The 17,543-nt window shown below is 47.8% G+C and overlaps 2 protein-coding genes across 7 annotated transcripts in view; one reads left to right on the top strand and one right to left on the bottom strand.

The window, feature by feature from the left end:
* Positions 1 to 17,543, bottom strand: part of ALS2 (alsin Rho guanine nucleotide exchange factor ALS2) — a 224,019-nt gene that overhangs the window by 136,540 nt on the left and 69,936 nt on the right. The window lies entirely within an intron of this gene.
* Positions 10,132 to 13,948, top strand: FZD7 (frizzled class receptor 7). Its single transcript, XM_083842280.1, has one exon. The coding sequence runs from the start codon at positions 10,264 to 10,266 to the stop codon at positions 11,983 to 11,985; it is 1,722 nt and encodes a 573-aa protein (XP_083698406.1). The 5' UTR covers positions 10,132 to 10,263; the 3' UTR covers positions 11,986 to 13,948.

Raw genomic sequence — 17,543 nt, 5'->3', positions numbered from 1 at the left:
CTGAGAGCATCTTAAAGGGAGAACCAGCCCTGCTTTAAAAAACAAACAAACAAAACCCAGCTTTCAGATAGCCAACTTGAAAGCTGGGGACTAGATGTTAGGCAGCTGCTCAGGTTTTTTCAGAGAGCCCAAACTCACAGTATCTGCATAACATGCCAACAGCAGCTCCTATAGACTTTACTCCTAAGGAGCTGACCCTTGCGGCCAGGGGGAGTGTAGAGTCACACACACCGATGAAATCAGACGGCTGTAGCAACTCTCAGCCCTTCGTAGAGCCCTGCCACCATCAGCACTGCTGCCCCTCACGGAGGGATGCCTGGGCCAAAAAGTACCACTGCTCCAGGAACCACTGGGGTTGCAGGCTGATGGAGTGAAGCTGAGCCGTGCCAATTGTGAAGCGCTCAAATACAGCAGGCTACCAGCTGGGCCCCTCCCTCCAAGGGCTCTGAGCCTTGCCGGTGTCCTTGTGCTGGAGGCAGGGGTCGCGGGGCACGGGGCAGGATAGGCTGGGGACAGCAACCTCTTCAGCCGCCCGGCCTTCCGCAGCCTGCTTCACGACAGCGCCCTTCTCTACCGCAGCGAGACTTTGCATGAAGAAATTTCGCTGGGCAAAAAATGTCTTTATTGTTAGGTCTACGAAAGCAGGAAGGATCACACTGCACATAGATAACAGTAACAATAATAACACCACCACATATCAGAGGCCTGTTGTCTCCCTACCCAGGAGCCACGGGCACTACGCTGACTGTGCCACCCAGAGATGGGGCTCCCCTTCAAATTCCCATTTGAAGCACCAGACCACAGATCCCCAACCTTAACAAAATGCCATCAGCATCCACAGGAGGTCTCCAGGATTTGCACTCCACCACCAATACACTGTGTGGGACAACTCTGAAATGCTGCAGAAGGACTCATCTGCTTTGCCCAGAAACTTGTTATTTTCATCTCAGCCCTCCTCTTCCTGTGTTATACAGCCCCACAACAGCCTTTACAAAAAATAAACTGGTAGGAGTTTGGCAAAGACACCAGCACTAACGTCTCTGCTTCTGCAACTGTACTTTCATAGCAATCAGCAGCTGGAATTTCAGTTTTCCCCAGGCAAAACGCTGCGCCTACGGCAGCACAGGCCTGGGGCACAGGGGCAAGCAGGAGAGTGCCACCAACCATGCTCTGAGCACCACTTGGCACACTGCAGGTCTTGCCTTGATGCTTGCTCCTCAGGGCTCCAGCACGTGCGGCCAGACACCGCACGGTTACAAGGCCCCTAGCCCACCTCGGGAAGAAAGCAGTAACCTGCCACTGTTGCACGTTTTCTTCAGAACCTGATTTATTTATTTTTTTCTGTGACTTGTAACTTCCACTCCAGGCAAAACCATCAAACCCATTTGTAAAAAAATCTTGAGCAGCACAGATTTTGAACATTTTGGAGTCCTATGGTATTTACGCTTTCAGAAATATCTTGTGTCCTTATAATTTTAAAACACTCCTGTTTTTTACAATGGCTAGTGGATACTCCAGCATATTGTGGTGTGGTTTCCTCCCTCTTGAAAAACACAGAATAAACATGAGTGAGTTGGTCACTAAAACCATAGCTTTACTGTACACGTGTAGCAGCTGACCAAAACATGCTTTTAGGGCTAGGTATCAGGTCAGTAAGTTAGAGCTGTCAAAAGAAAATCATCTCATGCTAACAACGAGGTACTGCAGGAGTCCCAAAGCAAACTGAGTTCAGTTCCACTCGTGCAAACAAAGCAAATGAGAAATACAGTTAAAACCTGAGCTTGGGTGCTGTATGTCTCCCCTGAAGGGGCTGAGAGTTTGCAGTTATCTCTAACTCAAAGGGATGATCTGTGGGAGCAATGAGAGCAGGACCTGCTATTTTTAGAAGTCAGGAGTGAAACAGTCTACCACATCAAGCACGTAAGAATTTGGCAGCAAATTAGGATTTGAGAGCTCTGAGTACCTCCCCAGACTGAGCCTGTGGATTACAAAAGATCGTAACCATGTCCTCAGCCATGAACATTCCCGTAGTGTTTTACACCTTTTTTAAAAAAATGCAACGATTGAGAGAAAAATACTAGATACAGATATACACGCATTCACCAGAAAAAAGTTGAATCTCCATTGTTCTGAAGTCTAGAGAAAAAAAATAAAAGAAAAGAAATTGTAACTATGGTCCAGGAAAACACAGGGGCTGCAAATGCCTTGCAATATTAGACTAAATTCAGAGCAGAATTTCAGACGTTACTTTGAATTTCCCAGCTTTGGTAGGTGCAAACCAGACATATGATGTTATTTCTTTTCGGCCCATATGAGAAAATGTTACATGCAGCTGAAATCTATTTCAGACAGCAGTGTTTCTTTAGCAGAATGGGATTTCTCTGATGCTTTGCTTTGCTCCATATGCTTCTAATTATTGCTCAATTCAAACAGCTATTTCTGCATTGACTTGCAGGAATCTCAGAAGGCACCTTCTACGTAGGCAAGAAGCATAGCCCATAAATAATTTCAAAAAGTATTAAAGAGGGGAAGCTTCATAGCTTTTCATTCCAATCTGACTATGTGGTATTTAAATAAACCTCTGTGGCTTTCCAGTAACATAGTAGGAACTCCCAGGTGGCAGGGCTGGGGGAAGAGAGGGAGGAGAGCACTAAACATACTAATGAACATGTAATTAAGAAAATGGGCCCTTATTCCCTTCAGAGACTCCATGAGGAGGGAGCTTATTTAAAGTGCTGCTTTCTGGTTCCCCTCCTTCCAGGGAAGGAGATCAGTGCGGTATCTCCAGCGCCATTCAGTACTATTGTTCCCAGCGAAAAAGCAGCTTCAGTCAATGCAGGCTGACACCGAGAGAGGAATTACAGTTTGGAAATGCCTGATTAATAGAAAAGGCAAAGAAAAGCGCGAGATGCTGGTCCTCACAGCCCCAGTTTCTCAGGAAAGCTGTCTGTTACACTCTGTCCCTTTTCCTTAACAGCGCTGCTTCGCTGAAATGCGCTTGGGATCACTGCTCCCCGGGGCTCGCAGGGCAAGGGAAATGTTCTGCACAGAGCAGCGCTCTGCACCGGGGCCCATCTCCAAGGCTTGGGGGGGCTGCAGCGGGCAGAAGCCCAGGCAGCAGAGCCTCACCTTCCCTCGCAGCGGGGAACCACCTCGGCAAGCGGGTCCCCGGGGCACAACTGAAACCAAAGGAGGAAACAATTCTGCTTAACAGTTTATCTGTACTTGCGAAGCGAGAGGGTTAATTTGTGCAAGTCCACGGGGAAGAGGGAAAATAAAAGTAATTAAAATGTTTGTTTCTTTTTCCAAGCTCATTTTGGAAGTGAAGTCAGTTAAGGAAATTTCACCCTAAACATAGGATGGTAGCAGTGATTTGTAATTTAAGCATTCATGGAAGGAGGAGAGAGGATTTTGTAAACAGAGGCTTAGGAATTCCTTAGCCTCTTTAGACATCTGGCAAATTCTGTATTGAATAACAGCTCTTCTTGCCTTGTTTTCTAAGCTTTGGAAACAACGTGGTGTTTCTGGAGGCTGCACTCATCTTTAGCGGGCCTTAATCAAGCAAAGATAAACCATTTGTTTGAACATCAGGCAGTGGCTTCCTGCCAACATGATTGTTAGATGGCAGAATCACATCCCACGAGAAATAGCAGAGCTCCCATTATTCAAGGTATTTAAAACTAGACTAGTTAAACCACTAGCATTTATTAAAGCAGGGACTGAGCGATGTAATGGCTCTTTCCCATTTCTTATTTTGGGCTAAATCCGGTTCTCCTTCCTACATAAACAGAATTCGAGGCCTTGGCTCTGTTTCCATTGAAACAAGTGAAACATTTGCCGTTAACACAAACAGGACAAGTGCAAGCCCTCAGCCTCTGCATTAAAGAGTTTAAAATACAATCTCAAATAAATGGGACTATAAAAAGACAAAACAAGGCTGGGCATAAATGACAACAATATAGCACAATACATTGCACTACTGCATTCCTCACAATCAAACAGTATCAACAGGAAAGTGATCAGAGCAGCCAGCCGCTAAACCCGCACCAACCTGGAGCAGCTGGAAGCGAAATATAATTCAAGTGGTCACAAATACTGTGGCACCATCTGCAATGAGATGGGAAATTTATGTATAAACTTAAGGAACATGGCTGTTTTTCATTAAATTGTGCGTTACGTACCTCAGTCAGCCAGAGGCGGGTTCAGAAAAGCTCCTGGATAAGAGATTTCAGTCACCTTAATGGCAGCTACACAAATGGCAGAGCTATGCGGAATCAGCTGGCTGAAGCAAGAACTGGGCTTCTATTTTTTCTGCAGACAGCTGGGCTTTGTAACTGTGCTGTTCTTTCAAGAAGGACACAGAAATCAGGTGTTAGCACTTGTCTCTGGCCTCAGAAACTGAAGGAGGATTTATAGAGAGGGGAATTACACAAAAGGAACAAAATTGCTGCATTTTGGAGGAAAAGGGATGACTGACAGAGCACCCAGGCTAGTTCAAGGAAATTGGCTCGCAGCCAAGAAAAAATTAGAAAAAGCAGATCTCTGATGTGGAAGAGAGGTCTGGAGGAATACAGCTCTGGGAAGGGGAGCTTGGACCACAAAGACACTTGCCAAACTCTGAAAAACATTCCATGGTGGCAAGAGTAAGCAGGGAAGGGCGCATCTATGTTTTGTTTGGCCCTGTAATACTTCTAGGGCTATAAAATAAAGCAGTCACTCTGCTCGAGACCTCTGCAGACCCGTGGGTCCTTTTCACAGAAGCGGGAAGAAACTCAGGGGAGCTGGAGCACCCCTGAGGCTGGGACTCCTGTGGCCTCTGCGGGAAGGCCCAGGGAGCCTGGGGCAGTTGCGTCCCAAGCACCTCCGCATGTGGAGCTCCCTCAGCACGTTCATATCCCGGTATACAAAATCAGCCAAAATCAGCTACAGCAGTCTCAGAAGTGTCCAAGCACTGCACCATAACAGAAGTACCTTTTAAGAGTGAAAGAACCAAAAAGAAAGTTTGCCCGTGCCTGTGCTACCTCCAGATTCTCAGAGCAGCATCTTCTCCTCTGATGGACAGGGAACAACAGACACAAATGTCATTTTTTTCCGTCCTGCCACTGGAAGCTTCCCTTCTTCATCCTGTGATATCACTGCGCCCAGAGTGATGCCAGGCCCTGGCTGCTAATACTGCTGCTAGCAGACAATTTGTCTTGTTAAAAAAGCACCTTGCTTAGGAATGTAAAAGAGAGAGGAGCTGTCTGCTTTTTGTACCAAAGGCCTCTGCAACCCCAAAATACTGAGAAAACAGATTAAATCCACTTTAAAGGGACAGGGGAATTCAAAGAGTCACGCAAGGGTTAAAGTGTAACTGATGTCCTCACTGAGCTGCTGAGTGGGCATGAGCTGATCAACTTCAGATTTTGTTTTCTTATTCATGGATCTGAGACAAAAGCAATCACCAGCCCGACAGTCCATCTTTGTGAATGTTTCCTAATGTTTTCTCCAATTTGATCATAAATGTGGAAGGCAGTGGAGCTTCCACTGTATCCTTTGGGATACTACTTCATAAGCTAATAATTATCTTACAAATCCATGATGCAACCAGCTTTTACCTCTCTCACTGTGGGAAACCACATCCCCTCCAGCAGTATCCCCTTCCTTTTGTCACCTGTGCCCTCCCCATATGCTCTTTTCAATCAGTTTCTTATGTCTTCAATCTAATTTCAAATTAAGGCTCCATGGTGGGGGGCAGGGACTTCCCTTCCCTGCTCTGCCTGTGAACTACCAGGCTCTCCTGTCTCATTACAGAAACACCAGACTTCTTTGGTGAGCTCAAACGATACACAATTTAGAGTAATCTACTGGACTGATAAAAATGCAAGCAGATATAACACTGTGAACTTATTTTATTTCTAATTATGCAAATCGTTACGTAGAATTTGCATGCATCACTTCCCCCCCAGGCTCCTGGCATCTCCCCACTGAGCTTTAGGGAGTGCAAATTTTGATGTTCTTAGCTCAACAGCCTGCCTGATCATGTAAGAATATATGTGAGTGTGCTTCAGAAGGCTGAGATGGAAATTGTCATGGAAGTTATTTAGTCATGTAACCTCAGCGAGTCTCACAGTTCAGCTGGCTCCAGCCGGGCAGGGTGGCAGGAGGGCTGGCGAGAGCCCTCCACCAGCGGCAAGTTCCTGCAGAGCGGGCAGAAGGAGAAGGTGGAAACGCTGCCCTTTGTTCTTCTGAGGGCAATGAGGACTGGAAACCTTGCAGCAGATAATCTGAAAATGTTCACCCTCGGGCACCCAAAATAACTACTGGCTGGCGGGGTGGGGAGGGGGTGTTTTGTTTTGATTTCCCTCCCCCCATGGGAAGAGTTTTCTATCAGATGGGATAGGAAACAAGGAAAATGATATTGGCAACGTTTAAGGAGGCTTTAAAACAGCAGGAAAAGACATCATGTCGGGATTGCTGCTCCTCACTCACACTTAGCTTGGAAGTCAAACTGGATCTATTTTTAAATGTGTAAAAAGACATATAATTGTTTGTTCCTAACAATTTCTCGCTATGTAGAGCAGTGTAGTCAGACGGCTCCAGAGTTGGCACCAGAGTCTCTGTAGTTATTCTGGTATTGTGGACTTACCAGGATTTTGGTCTTCCAGGTTTATTGGTGGCAAACAAGAGGCAACATGAGATATTCAGGACACCAGCAGCTGGGAGATTTTTTGAGAAAACCTTTTGAACTCCTGTGTGGTTGCAATAGACAATTTCTCAGAGTCTGTGAAGTCCTGTGCGGCACAGTTGTTCTGTGTGGCTGATAACCTCCTAACGGTGGCTGCCTGTGCCTATGTGCTGATGAGAGTCCCTGCTGCTGTGAGGAAGTTTAAGTAACTTTGCAGGCTAAAACTTGTGAATTTAGATGGAGGCAAAAACAGGAGATGAGCACAAATTTGCTGCCATTTGGAACAAGACTGATGTTACTTACGGAGGCCCTGGATGATCTGGGGTAACCTACATTTCAGAATCCTGGATTTTGCCTTTTTTTTTTTTCCTTGTTTGCTGAAAGCTGTCAGGATGCCTTAGACTGACTTGGCAGTCTGAGATTTTCCCAGGCCACAATCTGCCATTCTGAGACTGCCGCTCCCTCCCTCAGTGACTGTATCCCATCTCCCAATGGTCTAAATATGAAAAAAAATGGAATTTGCCCAAGTGAATTTCTTCCTCCATCTTAGTAAATTCTGTTGTACGTTCCTGCCATCTGAAATGTCCTAGCAGTGTCATTCCACATAATAAGTTTACTCTCTTCTTATCTCACTAAGAAATAACTGAAGATAACGGCTTTCCTTCCTTCTTTTCTGCTTACTTTTTTTTTCCTTTTGTTTCACTGATTCTACGTTACGTTCAATATAAATGTGAGGGAGTCATACTGCTTTTACTGCACACACCAGAGCTCCCAGTCGTCTTTTCATTCATACTATGGTTCACAGCAATGACTCTAATGAATGGGACCGGCAGAAAACAGGGGGAACCACTGATGCCATCTGCCCTTTCTTGTAAATAAATACCCAGTACATTTCTTGCCACTTAGTCTGACATTCCTTACTCTGAATAGTTTCTGTCACTGTCTCCATATTGCTGATAGTTTCTTGCAATACCATTTTATTAGCTCAGAGTGTGTCTCACTACATACAGAAATCACAATGGTCCATGCACAGGGCAGAAAGTTTGCAGCTCCTTTCCTTTCTCTGCATTGTCATTGCCTGCCAGTGAAACATCTCCTTTCCTCTAACATTTTTCATAGTGAATGTCACAAAATGCTTTGCAGATGAAGTCAGTCGTATAAGCCAAAGTAAAAAATAGAAGCTCTAAGGTGATTATTAAAGATAGATGACTCAACAGCTCATGGAGTGTTATAGAAAGACGGGGTGAGGAAATAATTAAAAAAAAAATCAGAAAGAATAATCTTTTTGAAGGTTACTAACAGCCAGAGGGGAAAAAAATAAAAAAAAAATAACAGTAAATAAGTTCATGGAAGATTTTACCATGGGAGGTTATTTAGGCAAGTGTATCAGAAAAACCTGCTTAGTCACTAGGTGTATAAAAGCAAGTTCAGATAACGAGCCTGATCAAACTGAAAAACTTAAGTTCTTATGCGCCCTCCAACAGCTATAATTGAGAATGAAGAAAAGACTTCCTTTCCAGAAGCAACTGTTGCAAGCACAAGTAGCTAGTCCTGCCATGTACGTATTTTGGAGAGCAGAACATTATTTTTAAATCCATGTCCACTTTTAGAGAATAAATTTATTTTAGTAAACCCATTTATAATTGTCAACTTCTCTTAACAAATATAACAAAAGCTGAAGTTCCATGGTCTTACTGGTATGAGGACACATTGTTCATGAGCAGGAGAGGATATGGGAAACATTTGTCCAACAACTGCTGTTGGAGCTCCCTGAGCCAAACTCTGCTCTCTTGAACTGCCTTCCAGGCACCGGTACAGACCGGTGTATTTGCTTAGACACAATATGAGCACAATCCTGAATACAAGAGTGGAATAAAAGTAGCCATTTGAATAGTACAGTTCCTCTCTCCTCACACGGAGGGATGGGGTGGATTGGATAAGACTTCGTCGCAGCCTGTCTTTGACCACAGGCTCTCACAGGCCAGCATGAAGGGGAAAGCAGCCACCATTGTAGGGCTTTTGTTAAGCACTCCCCCCCTCTGTGCTGCCCAGGACTCCTTGCCTGCGCCTTCCAGAAGCATGATGGTTCCAGCAATCCGTGGCTTGGTGGTGCACTTCAAAACACAGCTATGCTGCAAAAACGCACACTTCTGTCCCCAGCAAATGCATGCCGGTCTAGCTCTAGATCTGGTCACCATCACTCGGCAGGCCGGTAACATCCCTTCCCTGACCTACGCGTTTTCTCTTGCAGACAGGCAGGGTGCTTCCATAGAGGAAATGATGCTTTTTTACAGCTTTTTGGAGTCTCTTTAAGGGCTTGCAGCAATATGGCTGGGGATATAAAATTTCTCCTCTTAGCTTCAGTAACACTGGACGTTCCAAAAAAATCAGCTTTCCCCTAGCTAAAGCTTAGATCTGCATGAATAAAGTGTTTATTCTGCCAGCAAAAACCAACGGTCACGCTGTGATAACAAATCAACCCCCCCACGCTGGGGGAGGCGATGGCGTGCAGACACGAACATCCCAACAACGCAATCAGCTCATTCTGCAACCGTACCCGGGCGGTGCATTTTTTTTTTTTTTAATAACTCTGGGCACAGGCAGCTGTTTGCATTTTCAAAGCCTGCTCAGAAAGCAGGCAGTTAATTTTAGTTTGCTCGGGCCACCCTGAGCGAGCCCCCCCGCCCGGCTGTGCCCTGCAGCGCGGAGGAGAGAGGAGGGGCGGGGGGCCCCGGGGCGGCTCCCCCCATCCCAACCCATCCCGTCCCGTCCCATCCGATCCCATCTCATCTCATCCCATCTCATCCCACCCCGCCCGGCCGCCCCCGGCCCGCCCTGCCCTGGCGGCGATGGGAAAAAGTTGGGCGCAACTTCTCCGCCGCGCCTCGGGCCCCGCCCCCGGCGCGCCGCGGGATTGGCGGGCGGGCGCGGGGACCGGCGGGCGGGCGCCGGGGATTGGCGGGAGGGCCCCGCGAGGCCCCGCCCCCGGCGCGGTTTGTGAATGGGGCCGGCGGCGGGGGCGTGGCCCGGCGGCGCGCCCGCGCGTATATGGGGCTTTTTGTGCCCGCCGCGGCCACGGGCCGGGAGCTGCGGGGCGGGCGGTGGCGGCGGGCGGAGCGGCGAGGCGCGGCGCGCACAGACTGCCCCGACCGAGCGGCTCGCGGCGGCGCCCGTCGGGAGCGGAGCCGAGGGGAGGATCGCATCGCATCGCGCAGTAATTGGATTTTCAAAGTTCTTTAAGCCCCCGAGTGCAAGACACGGCTCAGCCGGGCGCGGTGCTAATCCGGTTAGCCGCAACCCAAATCCCCGCCGTCGGGGCTCGGCAGCCGGGCGGGGAGCAGCCAGCGCCGCGCCGCCGCCGCCGCGTGACCCTGCGCGGAGCCGGCGGGAGCCGTCGCCGCCGTTTGTGCCCGCGCGGAGCCTCCTCCGGCGAGAGCGGCTCGGGAAACTTTCGCCGGGGAAGCGCCGCCGCCGCCGCGCCGCCGGAGCCGAGGCAGCAGCCGCCGAGCCGCGCTCCGCCGCCGCCCTCCGGGCGCTGCCGATGCCCCTGGGGCGCCGCGCCGCCCGGCTCTGAAGGCCTCCCCGGGCCCCCGGCGATGCGGGCCGGAGGAGGAGCAGCGGCCGGCGGCGGCTGCCCCGTCCTGGGCCCGGCCGCCCTGCTGCTGGCCGCCCTGCTGGGGGCCCCCTCGGCGGGCGCGGCGGCCCACCAGTACCACGGCGAGAAGGGCATCTCCGTACCGGACCACGGCTTCTGCCAGCCCATCTCCATCCCGCTCTGCACGGATATCGCCTACAACCAGACCATCCTGCCCAACCTGCTGGGCCACACCAACCAGGAGGACGCGGGGCTGGAGGTGCACCAGTTCTACCCGCTGGTCAAGGTGCAGTGCTCGGCCGAGCTCAAGTTCTTCCTCTGCTCCATGTACGCGCCCGTGTGCACCGTGCTGGAGCAGGCCATCCCACCCTGCCGCTCCCTCTGCGAGCGGGCCCGCCAGGGCTGCGAGGCCCTCATGAACAAGTTCGGCTTCCAGTGGCCGGAGCGGCTCCGCTGCGAGAACTTTCCAGTCCACGGCGCGGGTGAGATCTGCGTGGGGCAAAACACATCGGACGCCCCACCGGGACCTGGAGGGGCCGCAGGCCGGGGGGCCACCGCCCACCCCACGGCCGGCTACCTCCCTGACTTCCTCACCCCGCCGCAGCCTGCCTCCGGCTTCTCCTTCTCCTGCCCCCGGCAGCTCAAGGTGCCCCCTTACTTGGGCTACCGGTTCCTGGGGGAACGGGACTGCGGAGCCCCCTGCGAACCGTCGCGGCCCAATGGGCTCATGTACTTCAAGGAGGCAGAGGTGCGATTCGCCCGGCTGTGGGTGGGTGTCTGGTCCGTGCTCTGCTGCGCCTCCACCCTCTTCACTGTGCTCACCTACCTGGTGGACATGCGCCGCTTCAGCTACCCCGAGCGGCCCATCATCTTCCTTTCGGGCTGCTACTTCATGGTGGCAGTGGCCTACGCGGCGGGATTCTTGCTGGAGGAGCGGGTGGTGTGCCTGGAGCGCTTCTCTGAGGATGGCTACCGCACCGTGGCCCAAGGCACCAAGAAAGAAGGCTGCACTATTCTCTTCATGATTCTCTACTTCTTCGGCATGGCTAGCTCCATCTGGTGGGTCATCCTGTCCCTCACCTGGTTCCTGGCTGCTGGCATGAAGTGGGGCCACGAGGCCATCGAGGCCAACTCCCAGTACTTCCACCTGGCTGCCTGGGCTGTGCCCGCTGTCAAAACCATCACCATATTGGCCATGGGGCAGGTGGACGGGGATGTGCTCAGTGGGGTGTGTTACGTAGGTATCTACAGTGTGGACTCGCTGCGAGGCTTCGTGCTGGCACCCTTGTTTGTGTACCTGTTCATTGGCACTTCCTTCTTGCTTGCCGGCTTCGTGTCCCTGTTTCGCATCCGCACCATCATGAAGCACGATGGCACCAAGACAGAGAAACTGGAGAAGCTTATGGTGCGCATCGGGGTCTTCAGCGTCCTCTACACGGTACCTGCCACCATTGTCCTGGCATGTTACTTCTATGAGCAGGCCTTCCGTGGCACCTGGGAGAAGACGTGGCTCCTCCAGACCTGCAAAACCTACGCTGTGCCATGCCCCAGCCACTTTGCCCCCATGAGCCCAGACTTCACAGTCTTCATGATCAAGTACCTCATGACCATGATTGTTGGCATCACAACTGGCTTTTGGATCTGGTCTGGCAAAACCCTTCAGTCCTGGCGACGCTTCTACCACAGACTGAGCACCGGCAGCAAAGGCGAGACGGCAGTATGAGACCCTCCTGCCCTCCCTGGCGCGCACACATGCACACGCACACACACGGAGGAGAGGGATACTCAGCAGAAGGGAGGCAACAGCTCAGCTCCCTGAACACAGAGGAAGGGAGGCTTTTCAAAACTTTCCTTCTCCCAGAGGGTTTAAAAAAAATATTTGCATAAGGGACCATATGCACCGTGTCCAATGGTGCTCGTGCCCAACTAAGTGGAAGAGCACAGAAAGAGAGGCTGCTGCTGGGGTGGGAGAGTCCTTCACCTGCCAGAAGTCCCCTTTACCTCTCTCTCCCCCAAGGCCCTGTGCAGGAAAGCAAAACCAGCCCAACTAAAACCATCCTGCCTCACTCCGGATGAGCAGGAGGGGAAGCCTGATGTGTCAAGCTGCCCCTGCTGAGAAGTAGCCAAACTCTGAATTGCTTGGGTCAAACTGCGGCCCGCAGGGCAGCTCCTGAGCCTTAGGTTACTGTCTCCACGTTTGAAGGAGTAACAATCACGTGAGTACTCTATAACCAGCTATAGCCCAGATCATGTGCTGGTGAGATGCCTCTGTTCTGTCAACTTACAAGTTCCTCTTTTTTTTTTTTTTTTTAACCTCAGTGATACCTGTTTTAATAATTTCAAAGTGAGAATTCGGCCCTCAGTCTGTTGTTCTTGCTGCTGTGGGGAAGGAGGGGGTTGCTATTCCACACCCTGAAAAGAAATGACTTGTTGCTTTTCAGCAGAAGGCTTTTCCCCCTTGCCTTTGTTCTAGGAGACAAAGGGGGAAACAAAAGTGTTTTCTGTGTAGAAAGGCATAAGCATGGGATCGGTTTTTATGGGCAAACTAACAAAAAGAAGTCGTTGAGGTTCACCCTTGGATGTGAGGAGCTCACAGAAATAAACATTCCTTTTATGAAAAAGGAGGAGGCAGGATGTTCTCGTACTGTTCAGTATGGGTTGCTTTTCTAAGCTGAAGGAAATGCAAGACTTAGAGGGAAAGGAGCGTAACTGAGAGCACCTGCCAAAACAAGATCCATTAAAATATGTAACACAAAGATACTATTTTTTTTTCCGTTTCCTTCCCATAAACCTGCTTTCTCTCCTGCTTTGTAGTGAGATTGCTGCAGGTAAAGTCAACATACAACTGGCTTCTGGGGACAGGAAGAATACTTTTGGCTCATGATGGACCAATTTGCTTGCTCCTCAGATTCCCTGAACTGCATTACAATGACTCATGGTGCAGGAGGGGCTGGGGGGGACTGGGATTTGGTTTTAAAAGAAAGGAGTTATCACAAGGGAGAAGCCTTTTCATTTTAGCTAAAATACAGCTGTTTAAGTTTCCAGTGATCACGTCTTGGAAGAAAGGACACTGAGAAATTAATCATTAAATCCATCGGTTTTGTTTTGAAATGTGACAGATTTTTCTATTAAATTTTTATGTTGACTTTTTTTTTTTACATACTACTCTACCTTTATATTCACTGAAGGGTTGTTTTTATAAGTATATATGTGTGTGTGTGTGTATTCTTGCCTAAGGACAAAATAGGAAACTCTGGATTTTCAGCAAGTCTCCACCCTATGGCTGCTCTTTTTTTTTTTTTTTGTGGTGGGGGGGTGGGGAGGGGGGAATTGCCTGGAACTAAAAAAGAGGGGAAAAAAATGTTCTGTTCAGGGTGAGGGTGCAGACTGCTGGCTGAAGGCATACCAGTAGTCTGGGTGTGAGCAATGGGCCCATCAGCCAAATCCTTCAGTATATCTGATCTCAGACTTGCAGGGCTTGAGATTTTGTCTTTTATAATGTGCATGTGGAGAAAAAAGAAAAAAAAAAAAACACCTGTAAGACAAGTGCAGTATGTATATTTTGTAAATCTCATTTTTTTGTAAGAAAATATGTATTTATGTTTTTACTTGATTTTTTTGAAGGTCTGTATGAGGCCCTGCTTCATCCCATGTACAGATCACAAAATAAATGATTTTTAATACAAGGGCTCTGAACTTCTTTTAGTCTTGGAACATGTAACATGTTACGGAAAGGGGACAGCTCTGGGAGTGTCCTAGCCCTGTCCTGGATTGCGTTCGTGTCCATCCCCCCCAGCTTTGTTGTGAGAGATGGAAGAGATGTTTGGGTAAATGCACAAGTGATCAGAAACTCAGCATGACTTGAAACTAGTCTTTCAGAAGTCCTGGCCCCTAACAACAGAAGACAGCATTTTGAGGCTTTTCCAAATGTTTGCCCTTGCTTGAGGCTTTCTTCCAGGCTCTGCCTCTTGGTGAAGGCAAGCTGATAAGCCAGTTTCCTTATCTATTAAATAGGGATAATGCTCTCTTCCCATTCCAAATGGACTTTGAAATTAAGGAAAGGGAGGGTGCTACAGGTGCTATAAAATAAATCATAGCTTTTTTCCTCATCTGTGAAATGTTGATAATTTCCAACATTTTATTTGCAATGACTTCATCCTATTTATTGGGTTCATTACCTTTCCTTTGCCTTAAACCATGACTATATCGAAAGTTTAGTTGCAAAATGGATCTAAGATGCCACAGCAGCCTGCCATCACGGTAGTTCTGGTTGCAATGTTTCATGTACTGAGCATACTGCAGCAGTTGCTTTTTCTGGGCACTATTTTATTTGGATGCTGTGCTTTTAAAAAATAACCTTTTACATTTAAAGTTTATAAACTACTGATTTAAGATACTTTCAGAGCTGGCCCTATTTCTGCTGCCTTTCTAGAAAAGCCCCATCTTTCATTTGAAACCACCGCTATCTGTTCCCTAGAATCTTTCACTTGTCAAATTTCCTTTTTGAAAAGGCCTTTGCTTTCCCATGAGCCGGGCGGCTTCAAACTGCTTTATGACATGAGCTCACTGATAATTGCTGAGGGGTTCACTCCACTCGCTGAGGAAACCTGAACCTTTCTATAAACATTTCCTCCCAGTAATCCGCCAGTGCCGGCCGGAATGAAGGAACAGCTAAAACAGCTCGCGCTCAGAAGGACAGGGGAGCAGCGGTGGGACCGGCGCCCCTGCACTGTGCAGCCATGGCTGCCTTGCTAAACATGCAATTAATCCTTAATACATCACAAGCAGCCAAGCTTGCCGTTTCTGCAAGCTGCCTAACTCCCTGCTTTTCTCTCCACTCACGACTCATCCCTGTGAGCTGGATGAGAAACTGCGTTTAGGTGTGATAGCTATTTTTTGTCTGTATATGGAAAAACTTAAATTAGACTTTTTTTTTTTTTTTTTTAGTTCACATGAGATATTCATATCTGAAAGGAAACGTTTATGTTTCCACCAGAAACCACTAAAGTTGTATGCTTTTATTTCAGGATTTCCTATTAGGTACTTCTGGATTTTAAGTCACTTATACAAAACTATCCAAATCCTGGGATTTAACGTGATTTTTAAAATTTAAGACTGTAGGTGAAATTTGATGCTGGTATAAAGTAGGAGCAACTGCTGTTAAGTTTTAAGCAGATGTGACTCACATCAAGACTGAATTTGCTCACAGTGGAAACAATTTGGAGAATTTCAAGTAGCGATAGCGTCTGGCCTTCTGGAATAAAAATCTGTACCACCATTCCGATAACGAAATAGCAGTTACTTTCATAATGGAGTACAATTAAAACAAATCTCTCTCTGAAGCTGTCTGGAAAAAAGGGGGAAAAATAAGCCTTTACTAACCTTCGTGAATCGCTGCAAAACAGTTTTTCTTTGACCAAATTCCCTACCCTTCTCCTTTGACTGACGTGTATGCAGCATTTTCTGAATCACAAGACCTTGGCAAGCAATAGCTATCACTGACAAATATCCCTGTGAGTTTAGAGCACATACCACATTTTCATGAAAATACAACACTTCCTGTATGGTTTTTATGTTTCAGAGGCATTAGTGCTACTTTCTATAAGAAAGCACTGCTACTTCAGGCAAGTTAAACAACATGCTTGAAAAGTTCTGTAATTCACAAACAGCAGCAGCAACTAAATGTCTACACAGAAAAAAGCACTCAAAACACGTCAGTGTTTGTTTGGGTTTATCTTTGGTGGAATACCCACACCAGCGATTGAATGTTTTTGTCTAAGTACTTCACCCACAACCAATAGCTTTGCATGCAAGTAAAAAACCACACACCTCTGTGTTCAGCAACTGGCAACAGTAAACATTATTTATAATTTCTCATGGGTTTAGAAACCAAATTACTAGCTTGTATTTAAATAGTCTTTTCTTTCTCCATCTCATTCTCACTTCCATCCAGACCTTACAGGTACTTTCTATACAGTCTGCTCTCTATACTTTCTTTCCACTCCTGTTTATTATTTAAAACCATGAATCCAGCTGAAAGAAATTTAGTTTGTTGCTTGGAGAGGAAAAGAAGACTCTGAATCTTTCAGCACTATGACTGTTCATTGAGATAGACTATTGCCAAGCCTGTTCTATATAAACCAGGATAATTGTTTCATGCCAACATGAGCGTGTGGTTTTGGCCACTATAGCACTGCACAGAATAATATAGGATTGGAAGAATGGCAAGTTCCCAAATGCCCCACTTAGAACTGACAAATTTGGACTAAAATGATGCCCAGACTATAAAATACAAACATCGGGGTTTAACACTGCTCAGATGATATTTGCTTTGCAGCTGGAGGACAAGGTGTCTTCTGACACTGCTTAAACCCGAGGTCCAAGGTTGCCTGTTTCGGAAGGCCAGGCACTGCTCATCTCAAAACCAGGCCAGCGGGAGCACGACACAGCACCTTCTCCTAATCCAGGTAAAGACCAGGCTCGAGCCCAGCACTGCCACAGCTGCAGCCAAGTTGGATTCGGATGAACAAGGCCAAGTGAGAACAGAGAGACCCAGCAGGGTCATGATGAACACACCCCCCTACACAACTTGGTCCTCTCTGTCCAGCCTGCTTAACCATGCCCAGGAAACTATGGGACTGGGATAAATAAAAATATGGATAAAGAGCAGGAACAGGAAAGGCATGGAGCACATTTTTAATAGCATTTGTAAACTGGGGTTACCACTTAACCATATTAGTAAGGAAATCCCGCTAGCAACAACTTGTTTTGACTGCCCTAGCTTTGTCACAACAACTTGGTTTGGTTACAAGCAACCCTTTGCTTAAAGACATGAGTCTTACAAATACAGGTGGAAAATCAGTGTATGCTGCCTAGGGGAGTAGTCTACATGAATAGGCTTTGACTGCACAGGTCTTGGAAATCAACACCATCCTATGGCCACCAAGGTAGCCATGAACCCTGCTATTAACACCAGGATCCCAAAAGCCAAGACAACTGGGAAAAAAAAGAAGTAAAAAAAAAGAGGTCCATTTCTCCACTACCTCCAGCTTTACTGGAAGTATTAGCAATTCTAGCACTGTTCTCAAAACAATCCACAGAAAGACAATGCTGTTCTCAGTGCAGGCAAGGAGTAACATTATTCCCCCAGGGCTGTCCTTTTCCTTAGGCTAACATGCATAGCCGGTACTTAATGAGAAGCTTCCAGTGAATGGGGAGTTCTAACAGGGGTTGTAACAGAAGAAAAATTCATTATCTGGCTCAGATGGGCACAAAAGGGTA

Source organism: Anser anser, assembly GCF_964211835.1.
Source record: "Anser anser genome assembly, chromosome: 6".
In the NCBI taxonomy this organism is placed as follows: Eukaryota; Metazoa; Chordata; class Aves; order Anseriformes; family Anatidae; genus Anser; species Anser anser.
Note: the sequence above shows the minus strand (reverse complement) of the source record. Positions and strands in the feature narration are given on the sequence as shown.

Excerpts from the sequence above, each read along its gene's own strand:
- FZD7 (XM_083842280.1), top strand. The coding sequence starts at position 10,264 with ATGCGGGCCGGAGGAGGAGCAGCGGCCGGCGGCGGCTGCCCCGTCCTG.